General features: G+C 44.7%; 1 protein-coding gene and 1 long non-coding RNA gene across 3 annotated transcripts in view; both read right to left on the bottom strand.

The window, feature by feature from the left end:
* Nucleotides 1-14930, bottom strand: part of SLC25A12 (solute carrier family 25 member 12) — an 83763-nt gene that overhangs the window by 61604 nt on the left and 7229 nt on the right. For both annotated transcript variants that reach the window (XM_054043562.1, XM_054043563.1), the window contains exon 3: nt 2166-2308. In XM_054043562.1, coding sequence (XP_053899537.1) covers nt 2166-2308 — 143 coding nt within the window. The remainder of the gene's footprint in view (nt 1-2165; nt 2309-14930) is intronic.
* LOC128845183 (uncharacterized) lies at nt 9234-13978 on the bottom strand. Its single transcript, XR_008446631.1, has 2 exons — nt 10339-13978; nt 9234-9905 (listed from the first exon to the last, which is right to left on the bottom strand). It is a non-coding gene; the product is annotated as an uncharacterized LOC128845183 (long non-coding RNA).

The raw sequence follows: 14930 nt of genomic DNA, 5'->3' as shown, positions 1-14930 counted from the left end.
TAGATTGGCTTATTTACTGATCATGATTTCAAAAAGATACATATCTTCAGCCATATTGCTGGTGATACATCCCATTACATCCATGTGTTAGAGACAGTAATGTAACTTCTTTGGGTTATCAAATACCTCCTAAAAGTCCAAGGAGAAATGTTGCAACCTTATTTAAAAAACATTATGTAACTATAGAAAAAAAGAGTAAATTCTGTCTTCGCTATTTAACACAAATTATATGCATTTCATAGAACGATAATTTTATTTATCAAGCGCAGATGCCAAACCTTTTTGATCAGGGTCCTTGCAATATAAAATAAAATATTCTAAAATACTACGATAAAGGAAAACGAAAAACATCTAAGTACCATCCAGGGTCAGATTTACACTTACAGAACCAAGGAAAATAAGAGGCTTTCAATTTCAAATAAATGAAATTTATCTATAAAAAATAGATTGTATTCTATTTTAATAGCAGCCTTCCATCTCTTCTCTACCAAATGCCCACTCCTCTCTGATGGTATTTTTGACCTCTGCTCTGATGCTTCTTAACCTCTTGGCTCCACTTTAACAACATCCATGCTTCTTGCTACAATATAGTGCCAAACCTGGACGCCTAAATGCAGCAGTGGAGAAGAGCAGACAGGCAAGTCTACTTTGGAACAGAGTAGGTTAAAAAAATTAAAATACATCTTAGAAGACTGTGCATTTTGTGAAACAGTTTCAGAGAGCAATTTATAAACAAGGGCTACTGTTCATAAGCAATGATTAAAAAACTCTGTGCAGTATAACCTTATCTTGATTAGGTTATACTTTTCTTCCTACATAAAAAGTGTTTGGTGTCTCTCTTGCCAAGAGGTTCTCAGTGGTTTGATCGGTATGTGAATGGTGGCAGAGAGGTATTATAAAGACCACACACTACAGAAATTGCATAACATCTTTTCTATTTTTCCAAGCTGTGTTTAATTATGGATACTAAAGACCAGGGCAAACTTTTTGGCCCGAGGGCCACATCTGGGAATATAAATTGTATGGCGGGCCATGAATGCTCACAAAATTGCAGTTGGGGTGCAGGAAGAGATGAGGGCTCTGGTTGGTTGTGCAGGCTCTGGGGTTGGGCCAGAAATTAGGAGTTCAGGGTGCGGGAGGGGGCTCGGGGCTGGGGTGGGGGAAGAGGGTGCATGGGGGGGGTGAGGGCTCTGGGGCGTGGCTGCGGATGAGGAGTTTGGAGTGTAGGAGGGTGCTCCAGGCTGGGATCAAGGGGTTCAGAGGGTGGGAGGGGGATCAGGGCTGGGGTAGGGGGTTGGGGTGCTTGAAGGGGTGCAGGAAGGTGCTCTGGACTGGGATCGAGGGGTTCGGAGGGCGGGAGGGGGATCAGGGATGGGGCAAGGGCGCGGGGAGAGGCTCGGGTGCAGGCTCTGGGAGGCACTTACCTCAAGCAGCTCCCGGAAGCAGCGGCATGTCCCTTCTCCGGCTCCCACACTAAGGTGCGGCCAGGCGGTTCTGCATGCTGCCCCATCCACAGGCACCGCCCCTGCAGCTCCAGCCAATGGGAGCTGCAGGGGTGGCCGTTAGGGTGGGGGAAGCATGCAGAGTGAAGTTCCCTGGCTGCCCCTACGTGTAGGAGCTGGAGTGGGGGCTGTGCTGCTGCTTCTGGGAGCCACGTGGCACGGCCCCGACCCTACTCCCCAGCTGGAGCTCTGGAAGGGTGCCATGCTGCTGCTTCCGGGAGCCGTATGGAGTGGCCCCCGACCCTGCTCCCCAGCTGGAGTGGGGCAAGCTCCAGACCCCGCTTCCCAGCAGGAGCTCGAGGGCCGGATTAAAACGGCTGGCAGGCCAGATTTAGCCCGTGGGCCGTAATTTGCCTGCTTTTAAAGTCTCTACAGTTGTTGATCACGGACCTGAATTAACTTCTTCAAATACTAAATACTATGTTAACTCCTCAGTTAAAAGCACCTTAAAAATTGTTATACTTTGTTATACTCTATATTCTCACTAATCTGAAACAAAATTATCTACTGAATTTGAGAAAATCTCATTATTTAGGTAAACAATTAAGCTCATACAGCGTAACACAAATACTAAGATATTGTTTTAGAAGGCAATAAAGTAACCAGAAGACATACTAAATCATTTGCCAATTATACGCTTGTAATGGAAAGCAAAGTTCTCACCCATCCTTTGTTTGATCTGCTACTCCCGCCAATAGTTGCAGTGTTTCAGGATTATAATTTGGGTCTGTATATAGTCCTAGGTATCTCTGCACAAAATCTCCTGGTGTCATGTAATGCTCTCCATCTTTCTCAACAGTGGCATACTAGAGTAAAAGAGAGAAAACAAAATAATATAATTTGGATGCTGATTAGGTTAGCAGTTATTGAATTGGTACAGTTAGTCAAATATCAATTTTAAAAGTATGAAACACCGCATAGAATAATAACTACTTTGTGATTTAGGGCTTCTATTCAAACAGTTGAAGTGTCAGCAGGCTAGTCATACAACGAATCAGATTATGCCTGTGGAACAAACAATGGATTCACGTACCTTCCACATCCTTGAACAAAAAAGCAGATTACAAATTTGCTTAAATGCTTGTGTATTTACATAAATTCAGACAAACCATTAGAACCACATAACTTCTCATTTAAAGTTATAAAAGGCCATAATTTTCATGCTACATTTTCAATATCGTAATTAGAAAATGATTAGGAACTCCTTAACAGACAGAAAGACTGTATTATCCCTTACTTAGCTATCTAACCCTTACAAACCAACAATATCATAGAAAATGCAGAATTGTTAAGCCATTTTCAACAGCTGTGTACTGGTAATAGGTGGACTGATGGTAATGTATACTAGAAAGTCATTACTGTGGTGTGACAGAAGATTTGGAAGCAAAATACATTAACTTATGTTGAACCTAGAACTGGTCAAAACTTTAAATCTCTGGTTTGTGGGAAATTATAAGATTTCAAGATTTGTTTTTAGTTCAAATCGGAAAAAAATCTTTCTAAAATTTCCCAAACATTTCAGTTCCAGAAACTTTGTTTCAGAATTCCAAAATACCAATTCTGATTTTTATTGTATGGCTTTTTCAATGGGGGGGAGGGCCCCACGGGTGGGCCATGGCCCACCCAAATCATGGCCAGAGTCCCCCAAATCTACAGACTGGGAGGGGGTGAGTCATTGGGGGGGGGTGCCTCATGGGGTTGAGTCAGATGGGAGGTGTGCCTCATAAAAGGTGGGTCTGGGCTGGAAACCAGAGGAGCAGTGTGCGGCACTGGCAGGAGAGGGACACAGCCGGACAGGCAGATGGACACCAAGCCGGTGTCAGGAAAGGTGGGTGGCGCTCCTCCGCCCCATGGGCATGTCCCACAGCCTGTGTGCCCCTGGGAGACTCATCTTCTGGTGAAGATACATATAAAGAAAAGCATTACTCAAAGGAACTCATTTCTACTTTGTCCAGAGGTTGCTTCATTTTTTTAGGGGGTGGGAGTAAGGCATGGATGTTGCAGCTTATTTTTTTATGCATTAACCCAAATGCATCTCTTTGTAAGAATATGATGACAGAAAGATGACTGTCCAAGCCTCTGGGCTCCACATCATCAATAAAAAGATCCCTCCTTCCCTTTTTCTTAGATCCCGAGTTGAAAAGCCTCTATTTTTAAATTTTTAATACAGTAGTAACTGTCCGCAAAAAAATAAAAAATAAAAAAAAAAAAGTTACTTTGATAGCAGGTGAAAAGAAAAAACTGTGTGGTGCCCAAGAGATTTTAATATTTCAAATCTAAAAACCCCACTAACTTCAAACAGAGCAAGATCAGAGAATGACTGTGTGGAAAAACTGAAACAGCATGGAGAGCCAGGGAAGTACCAAAGGATTTTGGCAGGGAAAACAAGTTTGCTAACTTTTCAAAAAAAGTTATACTCAACATTTTGAAGTGTAAATTTAAAAAAAGGTCTAAAATATATTCAGTAAAATGTGAGGTAAGCCAAAAAACCTTACAGAGACCATGAAAGTCAGCTACACCTCACATATTGCTCTGTATTGAATTCTGACCCAAGATTCTCATATACACAGTAGAAAATAAAAGTGCTAAATCACAAATATTGAAATTAAATAAACTTATCCTCTAGTCACACCTCCAAAAAAATCTGCCACACACGTATGAATTCATCATTACCTTTCACGGGCTCAAATGCTCATATTAACCTACATACCAGTATGATACATCCAACCAAAACAATATATTTCTAAGGCTGGAAAGTTTTCCTATTTGTAGTGAGAGGATTTTTATGCAAGCCTTTATAAAATCTGTGTCCATGAATATGGGGTAGGACACAACTGTGTCTGGAGAAAACTGTTTAGGTTTAATTCGATTTTAGCTATAGTCTATAGGTACTCATCTTAAAACTTAATTGTAAAAAATACTCCAATTAAAATTGAGAAAGTTAAAGTTTACATTTCACTCTTTATGATGTTTAGTAATTTGCTTTCTTTATATCTTGCACTACATACATATAAATTGGTCTCACTTTCTGGTTTTAATATATTAGGGCAAATACTACTGAGAGAGATGACTGGAAACATTACTACTGTTTTTTCTCAAAACCTGAATTTCAGGTCAACTTTACTCTTACTGTGTCCTTATAATATTTCAGCATTCCCAAAACGCAAAACATTGTAACACTTAAATTGCATATTTCCAACACCTATTAATCTCCAATAACCACTTCTACCATTTTAGTTAGATTCCCATATTTAAAAATATTAGGTTGAATTCATTTTAAGGTTTTTAATCCTGAGAAAAATGTATTGTTACTTTCCCAAATTCAAGCAAAGCCCATGCTTGAGATGCCAAAACGAGATGCCATTTTCGGTAGATTATGCAGATATTCATATGATCATCCCTCTTCATATTCTGAATGTAGGAATAATTGTCAGCTGATGCCATTCTTTTTGCATAATTGCATCAATGAACATTAACAGAATTGATATTCAAATTATAATTATGCTCTAGAGTTAACATGTACTGAGATGAGTTGGGGCAGTTCATGCCTCTGAGCTCTGTTTCAAGTTGTGTTCAGACTCAGAAAAACATCCATGCACTTGTTCAGAATTTGAAAGCAAAGGATTTAGCTATTGTGAAATTAAAGTTTATATTTTGAAGTCCACCCAAAATGTACCAGCTCACCAAGCCACCACAAGCCAGCTGAATTTGACTACTGATTCTCTTTCCTATGACCACCACTTATTTTACACAATCGTTCTTGAGCAAACATATTTAAATATAAAAGAATAACTATTTTTCACAAGCCCCAAGACTGTGAAATATTTACAAAAATCTGAGGCTCTTCTGGAACAGTCTGCCAGTGCACACTGAATAAATAAGATCAGAGTGCTCAATTATAGGTAATGTCAATGTAGAAATTGACTCAGTGAGTGTGTTTCTGCTACAAAAGACAAGAGCCTAAGATCTCACAAATTCCAGAAAAGCACTTTGTACCCAGTCTTTTCATTAAGTCTTTATTCAGATTATTAATAAAAGATCATTCCAATAGGTATAATTGAATTTGTAAAAGCTTGATTCATAAGCATGTCAGTCAGTTTGATTTAAAGAAAAAATAAGAAAACTAGATTTTTCCTCAGAAACAAAACAAACTCCGACCTCCTCCAAATACAAACATGAAGAGCAGGAATCCATACGTATCTGACGAATAATAGGAAGTTCAAACTTCACCCAATTAAGGGCCATATTTGTAACTTGCCAGAAGCAAACTAGAGCCTTCGTAGATTCCTCCTTATAGTGCACCATCTTCAGTCAAGTGACCAGGCTTTATCTAATGTCAGGACACATTAACAATCTTGACATTATCCCTTTAATGTTTATAATTCTAGAATTTCTTGGAGAAAAAAAGGAGAGGAAATGCCTGGTTTTAGGACCACAGTAATCTGAGGCAGAACATACTTAGATAGTCTAGTCCAATCCCCTTGCAAAGGCAGGATGCAGACCCTACCGCTATCCCTATAGAAGCATTAGATATTAAAAAGTGATACTACACTTGTTCATAATAGAACAATTTTCAGACTTTTGGGTATTTGTCAATATTTCAGATCTTACCCAAATTCACGCTACAGCCAATTCTTATTAACTAAACTAAAATTTATTAAAAAACCAAAAGAGAGAGAGTATGGTTAAAAGATCAATATACATACAGACATGAGTTCAATTCTTAAGATTCAGATTCATAGTAGAGATGGTGAGCTTTGTAGTTGCAAAGAGTTCCTTTAGAATTCAATTAATAGGTCACAGTCCAATGTCCAAATATCATATTCAGGGCATAACTGGGACCTCAGTCTTGCGACTCAAACTTCCCCTGATGAAGCTTAAGCAGACCTGAGATGACAGAATCAGGACCCCAGGATCTTTTATACAATTTCATGTCTTTTGACAAGTTGGAATTCCTCAGGAAACAAAGGGTAATTAGGATGACTTTGAAGGAGGTCCATCACTGGTACTTAGAGATACAAATTAACATAAGGCCATTTGCTTGTTCCTCCACCATTCACAATACATTTCAAAGAGAGATGAATACTGAGATATCCCATGTTTACAATTCATTTACATGATAGGATGTTCTTTTGACCTTGAATTATCAGAATACAGCATAGACAGGGACTGTTGATTACACTGTCCACCCTACTTATACATATGTAAATACACAAAACCACGAACATTAGCTTCCTACATGTCTTTTGAGGGTTATTTATTTTGCAGGATATTTAACCCTTTCTAGCCATGAATCACACCTCCAACGTGAGACTGGTGTGGAAGGGCGAAATTATAGCTCCTGGATACACCTTAATGATCTGCCCACATTGATATGAGCTGTGTTTACATTGAATTCTTTGTAAGGCCAAATTATGATACATGCTTTGGCCCCAGCCAAAAACTTAGCCCATACTTTGTGAAACACTTTAGTGATTCCAGGGTTTGGTCTATGTATTAACTTAACATAGCCATTAAATGTTCTTCAGAGAGCACTTACTCTGGCATTCAGCCCTGAAGGCTGTGAGGTGTTGTATCTCAATTTCCCTTTGTGCACAGCACTTCAAGCTTGTAGTGTATTTTCTGCTGTGAAAAGTTTTAGAAATATGTCTAAGCATTAGCTGTGAAGCCTCAACATTATTAGACTTTTTAACACAAAGTGTGTTCTTGTTAAACCAAAGAGCATAATCATAAGGGTTTCAATTATGTACCACTCTTAACACGTTCAAGGGCTTTTCCAAAAGACCATGCACATTGTACATTTTTATAGTTCTTCGTATCAGCAACAAGTTAGTTACAAACATTAGCAATAACATCTGTTCTATCACGTTTACATTTACGACATTGTCGCGGGTGGTTTTGGGTACATGTTGTCAGTTGCCCCTCCCTCCGTGAAAGCAACGGCAGACAATCGTTTTGCGCCTTTTTTCCGTGCAGACGCCATACGACGGCAAGCATGGAGCCTGCTCAGCTCAGCTCACCGTCACTGCTGCTGTTGTGCCATGGGTGCTGCTGGCAGCAGACAGTGCAGTAGGTCTGCAAACCATCGTCATCCACCACTTCCGCTGCAACTCTGCTCTCCTGCTGTTGTAAATGAGCTCAGTCTCAACTGAGTAAAATGATGACTGAGCTCAACAGAGTAAATGACCTCAGTCATCCACCGCTTTTGCTGCAACTCTGCTCTCCTGGTGCCATGAATCCACCTTACAGGTCCTCTCGTCTTTCGGTATAAATATCTATCCTCGTGGCATCTATTGTCATCCACCACTTCTGCTGCAACTCTGCTCTCCTGCAGATGCCATAGCACGGCAAGCATGGAGCCCGCTCAGCTCACCGCTGTTGTTGTGACCATTGTAAACCTCGCACGTTATCCTGCAGTATGTGCAGAACCTGCAAAAGCAGGCGAGAAGGCAACGACAGTGCGATCACGATAGTGATGAGGACGTGGACACAGACTTCTCTCAAAGCACGGGCCCTGCAATTTGGACATCATGGTGGTAATGGGGCAGGTTCATGCCATGGAATGCCGATTCTGGGCCCGGGAAATAAGCACAGATTGGTGGGACCACATAGTGTTGCAGGTCTGGGATGATTCCCAGTGTCTGCAAAACTTTCACATGCGTAAGGGCACTTTCATGGAACTTTGTGACTTGCTTTCCCCTGCCCTGATGCGCAAGAATACCAAGATGAGAGCGCCCTCACAGTTGAGAAGCGAGTGGCGATAGCCCTCTGGAAGCTTGCAACGCCAGACAGCTACCGATCAGTCAGGAATCAATTTGGAGTGGGTAAATCTACTGCGGGGGCTGCTGTGATCCAAGCAGCCAACGCAATCACTGAGCTGCTGCTATCAAGGGGACTGACTCTGGGAAATGTGCAAGTCATAGTGGATGGCTTTGCTGCAATGGGATTCCCTAACTGTGGTGGAGCGATAGACGGAACGCAAATCCCTGTCTTGGGACCAGACCACCTTGGCAGCCAGTACGTAAACCACAAGGGGTTCTTTTCAATGGTACTGTAAGCACTGGTGGATCACAAGGGATGTTTCACTGACATCAACGTGGGATGGCCGGGAAAGGTACATGACGCTCGCATCTTCAGGAACTCTGGTCTGTTTGAACAGCTGCAGGAAGGGACTTACTTCCCAGACCAGAAAATAACTGTTGGGGATGCTGAAATGGCTATAGTTATCCTTGGGGACCCAGCCTACCCCTTAATGCCATGGCTCATGAAGCCATACACAGGCACCCTGGACAGTAGCAAGGAGCTGTTCAACTATAGGCTGAGCAAGTGCAGAATGGTGGTAGAATGTGCATTTGGACATTTAAAAGCTCGCTGGTGCAGTTTACTGACTCAGACCTCAGTGAAACCAATATTCCCATTGTTATTGCTGCTTGCTCCACAATATCTGTGAGAGTAAGGAGGAGACATTTATGGCGGGGTGGGAAGTTGAGGCAAATCGCATGGCCGCTGATTAAATGCAGCCAGACACCAGGGCAATTAGAAGAGCACAGCAGGGCGCGCTGCGCATCAGAGAAGTTTTGAAAACCAGTTTCATGACTGGCCAGGCTACGGTGTGACAGTTCTGTTTGTTTCTCCTTGATGAAAACCCACCCCCTTGGTTCACTCTACTTCCCTGTAAGCCAACCACCCTCCCCCCTTCGATCACCTCTTGCAAAGGCAATAAAGTCCTGATTGTTTCAAAAAAATTCTTTATTAATTTGTCACACAAATAGGGGGATAACTGCCAAGGTATCCCGGGAGGGGTAGGGGAGGAGGGAAGCACTGGGTGGGGTGGTGGATGAGGGGAGGAGGGAAGGACAAGGCCACACTGCACTTCAAAACTTATTGAATGCCAGCCTTCTGTTGCTTGGGCAGTCCTCTGGGGTGGAATGGTTGGGTGCCCGGAGTCTCCCCCCCCCATGTTCTTGGGCATCTGGGTGAGGAGGCTATGGAACTTGGGGAGGAGGGCAGGCGGTTACACAGGGGCTGCAGCGGCAGCCTGTGCTCCTTTCCTGCAGCGGCGGTCTGAGCTGCCTTTCCTGAAGCTCCACCAGATACTGGAGCATATCAGTTTGATCCCCCAGGAGCCTCAGCATTGCAGCCTGCCTCCTCTCATCGCGCTGCCACTACCTCTCATCTTGCTCCCGCCACCTCTCATCTCACTCGGCCCCCCTGTCCTCGCATTCATTTTCTGCTTTCCTGGACTCTAACATTGTTTGCCTCCATGCATTCTGCTGATCGCTTTCAGTGCAGGAGGACTGCATGAGCTTAGAGAACATTTCATTGCAAGTGGATTTTTTTTGCCTTCTTATCTGCGCTAGCCTCTGAGACGGAGATGATGGGGGAGCGTTGAAACATTTCCAGCTGCGGGAGGAAAAAAAGGGAGAGTAGTATTTAAAAAGACAAATTTTAGAGAACAATGGGTAGACTCTTTCACAGTGAGCCAAGCTGTTAACATTACATAGCATATGTGCTTTCGATACAAGGTCGCATTTTGCCTCATATTGAGGGCCTGCCGGTTTGGTGTGACAGATCACACATGCAGGGCCGGGCAACAGAATTCGGCTTGCAGGCAGCCATGGTAAGCCACAATTTTTCAGCTTCTTCAACCTTCATAACATGTGGGAATGGTTTCAAACAGCAGTGCCCTCCTTTCCCATACCAAGCACCCGTTGGGTTGGCCATTTAAAAGGAGGGGCTGTACTGGCCGCGAATGCATCCCAAGTCTTCAGGGCAAATTAATCATTAAATATGCTTGCTTTTAAACCATGCATTATATTTACAAAGGTACACTCACCAGAGGTGCCTTCTCCAGCTTCATGGTCTGTGAGCCCGCCTGGGACGGTTGGGAGGGTATTGGCTCCAGTGTGATAAACAGTTGCTGGCTGTCGGAGAGAATGGTTTCTCCGCTTGCCTGCTGTGCGCTATCCTCATCCTCCTCCACCTCCTCATCTTCCTCGTCCCCAAAATCCTCATCCCTGTTGCATGAGACTCCCCCCTTGCAGGTGTCCACAGACAGGGGTGGAGTAGTGGAAACCCCCCCACCCCCAAATTGCATGCAGCTCATCATAGAAGAGGCATGTCTGGGGCTCTGACCTGGAGCGGCCATTTGCCTCTTTGGTAGGCTTGCCTGAGCTCCTTAATTTTCACTTGGCACTGCTGCGGGTCCCTGTTGTAGCCTCTGTCCATCATGCCCTTGGAGATTTTTTCAAATATTTTGGCATTTTGTCTTTTGGAACAGAGTTCTGATAGCACGGATTCGTCTCCCCAAACAGTGATCAGACCCAGTACCTCCTGTTCGGTCCATGCTGGAGCTCTTTTGCGATTCTGGGACTGCATGGTCACCTGTGCTGATGAGCTCGCCACACTGACCAAACAGGAAATGAAATTCAGAAGTTCCCGGGGCTTTTGCTGTGTACCTGGCTAGTGCATCTGAGTTGAAAGTGCTGTCCAGAGTGGTCACAATGGAGCACTATGGGATAGCTCCCGGAGGCCAATACCGTTGAATTGCGTCCACACTACTCCAAATTCGACCTGGCGATGTCGATTTCAGCACTAATCCCCTCGTCAGGGAGGAGTACAGAAATCGATTTTAAGAGCCCTTTAAGTCGACAAAAGTGGCTTCAGTGTGTGGACGGGTGCAGGGTTAAATCAATCTAACGATGCTAAATTCGACCTAAACTCGTAGTGTAGACCAGGGCTAAGAGACTACAAGTCATATCCAAAATATCTAGAGATGAGAGTTTGCCTACTCTCCCCCACATCCTTGTAACCCAGTAACCCGATCTTTCCTCAGTGCCTGAGTCACAGATTGCTTACTTAAAGTATTAACATGGAGACATTCATGTTCCAACAACATTGTCTCCCCAACAAGCTGGTTAAGCTTATAGGGCTGTTTAAATTCCCTAACAATTTTTATTTCATTTGAAACCTTTTCAAAGATATCCACATTGGGTCTTTCTAAAGCAAAGTCAGTGGATCTATGCAACTCAGAAAGACTCTGGCAGTTAGGAACTGGAACAAGTCTCCCAAACAAACTGTTTCTTTCTCTATACAGTGATTCACCCTGAGTTAACTCAATCAAATCACTTCCATGCCCATTAGTTGCAGCAAACTGCTTGCAAAAACTACCCTGAAGATTCAGGAATTTTTCTAAGCAACAACCCATTTTTCACAGAAATTCTGCCCTTACCCTTTCACCTAGAACTTGCTCTAAAGGAACATTTTCCTGAGCAATGACTGACACTTTCTGGGTTTCACTTAAATCCAGAATCACCTCTGTCCCATTAGGAGGATTTTCACAAACTCCTTTTCAGGTAAACTGCTAGACTTCATAGTCACAAGATTAGAAGCATTCTCTTCCTTATTACAAGTTTCCACACTATCAGTGGATAAACAGTCAAATTATCTTCATGCTTTCCTTGTGCCCTGGCTATGATATCACCCTGATCAGACAAGGTTGTCATATCTTTACCCAGCAACATACTAGCAACAGACAAAATAGAAGCACCAGAATCGCTTGGTCTCTGGGAGCTATTTATGACATTAATTGGGTGCAACCTAGTTATAATGTCATCATCCCTAGCAGACACAAATTCAAGACCACTTCCTTCCTGGGCTTTAGTTGTATCCAGAATCAGCTCTGGGTCAACTGATAAATTTTCAACCATCATAGGCTGACAGGCTTCTTCTGTCTGCTGTACAGACAGACGGAAAAGAACTGGAGAAACATTCCCCTTTAACAGACAAACAGCTTGGGATATCCTTTCCTTTGTCCCAGCACATATGGATGTTCATGGACAATTGCTTGGAGATTGGGGTAGCTCCCTTCATAGGAAAGTCATTACCCCTAACAGACACAGGAACATTTCCTTCACTGTCACAATTCTCCACACTGGTAACAGGTAAGGTATAGGGATACTCATGTTCCACTAACCTTGCCTTCCCAAACTGCTGATGAGACAAAGCCATCAGCTCAGAAGGCAGCCTATGCTCATCTAAACTTTCTTTGCCTTTCCCTCCCTTAACAGATTGTGACGAGCAAGGAGAGGGGCGGACTGACCTGGGAATGTTGCAGGGAAGTTGCACTGCGGATGGGGAACTTCCCTTGAAGGAAGCTACCTGAGCTGTAACCTGAGCCAGGAAGGGGATTGGGAGAAGTGACACCTTCTGCCCAGAAGACTGAACAAAGGAGAGGGGAGGGGGAGAAAGCTGCTGGAGGAGTTTTTTTAGTTTCAGTTTGGGCTGGGTGGTGCAACGCAGGGAACCCCAAGCTGGGGTCTAAGCTCCCTAAACCCCCCAGAAGGACTTGATTGAGGGGTTCTGGTTGTACCTACACGCTCTGCTTGGGACTGCGTTCCTGTCATCTAAGAAACCTTCTGTTTTACTGGCTGGTTGAGAGTCACGGTAAATCTCAGGAAGAGGGGTGCAGGGCCCTAACTCCCCCACACTCCATGACACAGATAAACTGCTGTTTTCTACAAATAGTGTCTTATTACACTGAGCTACTTTAAGCACATCACTTTTACCTGGTCAGACTTACTCTCCCAAACTTTACTAGCCAACATTCCATCACCCATAAAAAAATTACCCTTTTCTTCCTCAATTAGGACTTTAAACTGATCACCAACTTTAATTTGCTCTAGAGAAACATCTCCCTGAGCCTTATCTAATACCAGATTCACCTCTGAGATACCAATTAGGAATTTTTTCCACATATTCACTGCTTCTTTGCACAGATTAACAGCTATCTTCCTCATACAAACATTTGGAGAAACGCTCCATAGGCAAATCCTTGCCCCAGTAGACACAGGTTCAGGATTATTTCTTTCCTGTGAGTGGTTCAGTCAACTTGACTGAACAAAGTTTTAATATCATCCCCAGTCAAAAGATCCTTAGGCAATAACTTCCTTACACCAGCTATAACTTAATGTTTAACACCATTTCATTCCAGATGGATTCTAGTTAAAGGCACACTTACGATAAACTCATAGAGGATTACAATATTCACACTCTAATTTGGTAAATAATCTTCCTCTTTGACAAACTCTGTTTTAAGAAGAGTGATATTAGAAGTTGTAATTTGCCCTAAACAGCTTTACCATTGACTTTTACATTCTCTGCATGAGTTATGGGATTACCTTCACCCGAATTCACTGTAAAAGCATTTACATAAAAGGTGGCAGTGTTGGGGTAAATTTGGTTACACACAGACAACTGCTTAAAGTCAAACAACATACCAACATTGTTACAAACTGGACAGATTATATCCCCATCTTTGCTGTTGAGAGGAGCTGGCTTTCCAGAATGATACAGTTCCTGTTGTTCTTTTATTCTCTTGAGTTGGAGCTTAAGTCTGTCCACTTCTACCTTAGCTTCTAGTTCCTGCAATCAAATTTATGCCATTCTTTGTTCATGTTCAAAACACAGGCACTCTCTTTCAGCAGCTTCTCTAGGGTTACCATATTCTGTACCTCCAAATGGAGGACACTCCACGGCCCCCGGCCCCGCCCCCAGCCCCGCCCATACCCCCTCCCCAACCCCGCCCCCTCCCCAAAGTCTCCGCCCCCTCCCCTGCTTCCCGCGAACATTTGATTCGCGGGAAGCCTGAAGCAGGTAAGGGGGGTGTGGGGGGGAGGAGGCGCAGCCCAGGCTAGCCCCCCCGGCGGCTCCAGCCTGGGTCGGCTCGGGCCCTGGGGTGCCGGCCCCGGCCCACCACCCCCGGCCCGCCCAGCACTGCCGGCCCCCGGCCCGGCTCCCCGCGGGCCCGGCCGACCCGGCTCCCCAGCGGCCCGGCTCCCCGCGGGCCCGGCCGACCCGGCTCCCCGGCGGCCCGGCTCCCCGCGGGCCCGGCCGACCCGGCTCCCCGGCGGCCCGGCCGACCCGGCTCCCCGCGGGCCCGGCTCCCCGCGGGCCCGGCCGACCCGGCCGGCCCGGCTCCCCGCGGGCCCGGCTCCCAGCCCGGACCCCGGCCCGGCACCGCGCCCCCAGCTCCCCGTCCGGCCCCGCGCCCGGCCCTGCACTGCGCCCCTGGTTCCCGGCCCGGCACCATGCCCCCGGCCCCGCACCGCCGGCCCCGGCCGAGCACCACCCAGCCCTCCCGATTTTCCCGGACATGCCCGGCTTTTGGGGATTTCCCCCCAGACGGGGATTTGAGCCCCCAAAAGCCGGACATGTCCGGGAAAATCCGGACGTATGGTAACCCTAGCTTCTCCTTCCATATTAGCTATTTTTTGCTTTTGGTCAAGTTCTAGCTGCTAGTTTCTCAGTGCAAGCATTTTCACTGGGTCTGCTTCCTTATCACTGGCAATTAACAGATTTTTTTAGTTCCTGCTCTGGGGCCTTTTGTTAAAATACAACCCTCTCTGTAAGCACAATTCTTCCAGGCAT

The sequence above is a fragment of the Malaclemys terrapin genome, chromosome 11 (genome assembly GCF_027887155.1).
Source record: "Malaclemys terrapin pileata isolate rMalTer1 chromosome 11, rMalTer1.hap1, whole genome shotgun sequence".
Taxonomy (NCBI): domain Eukaryota; kingdom Metazoa; phylum Chordata; order Testudines; family Emydidae; genus Malaclemys; species Malaclemys terrapin.
Note: the sequence above shows the minus strand (reverse complement) of the source record. Positions and strands in the feature narration are given on the sequence as shown.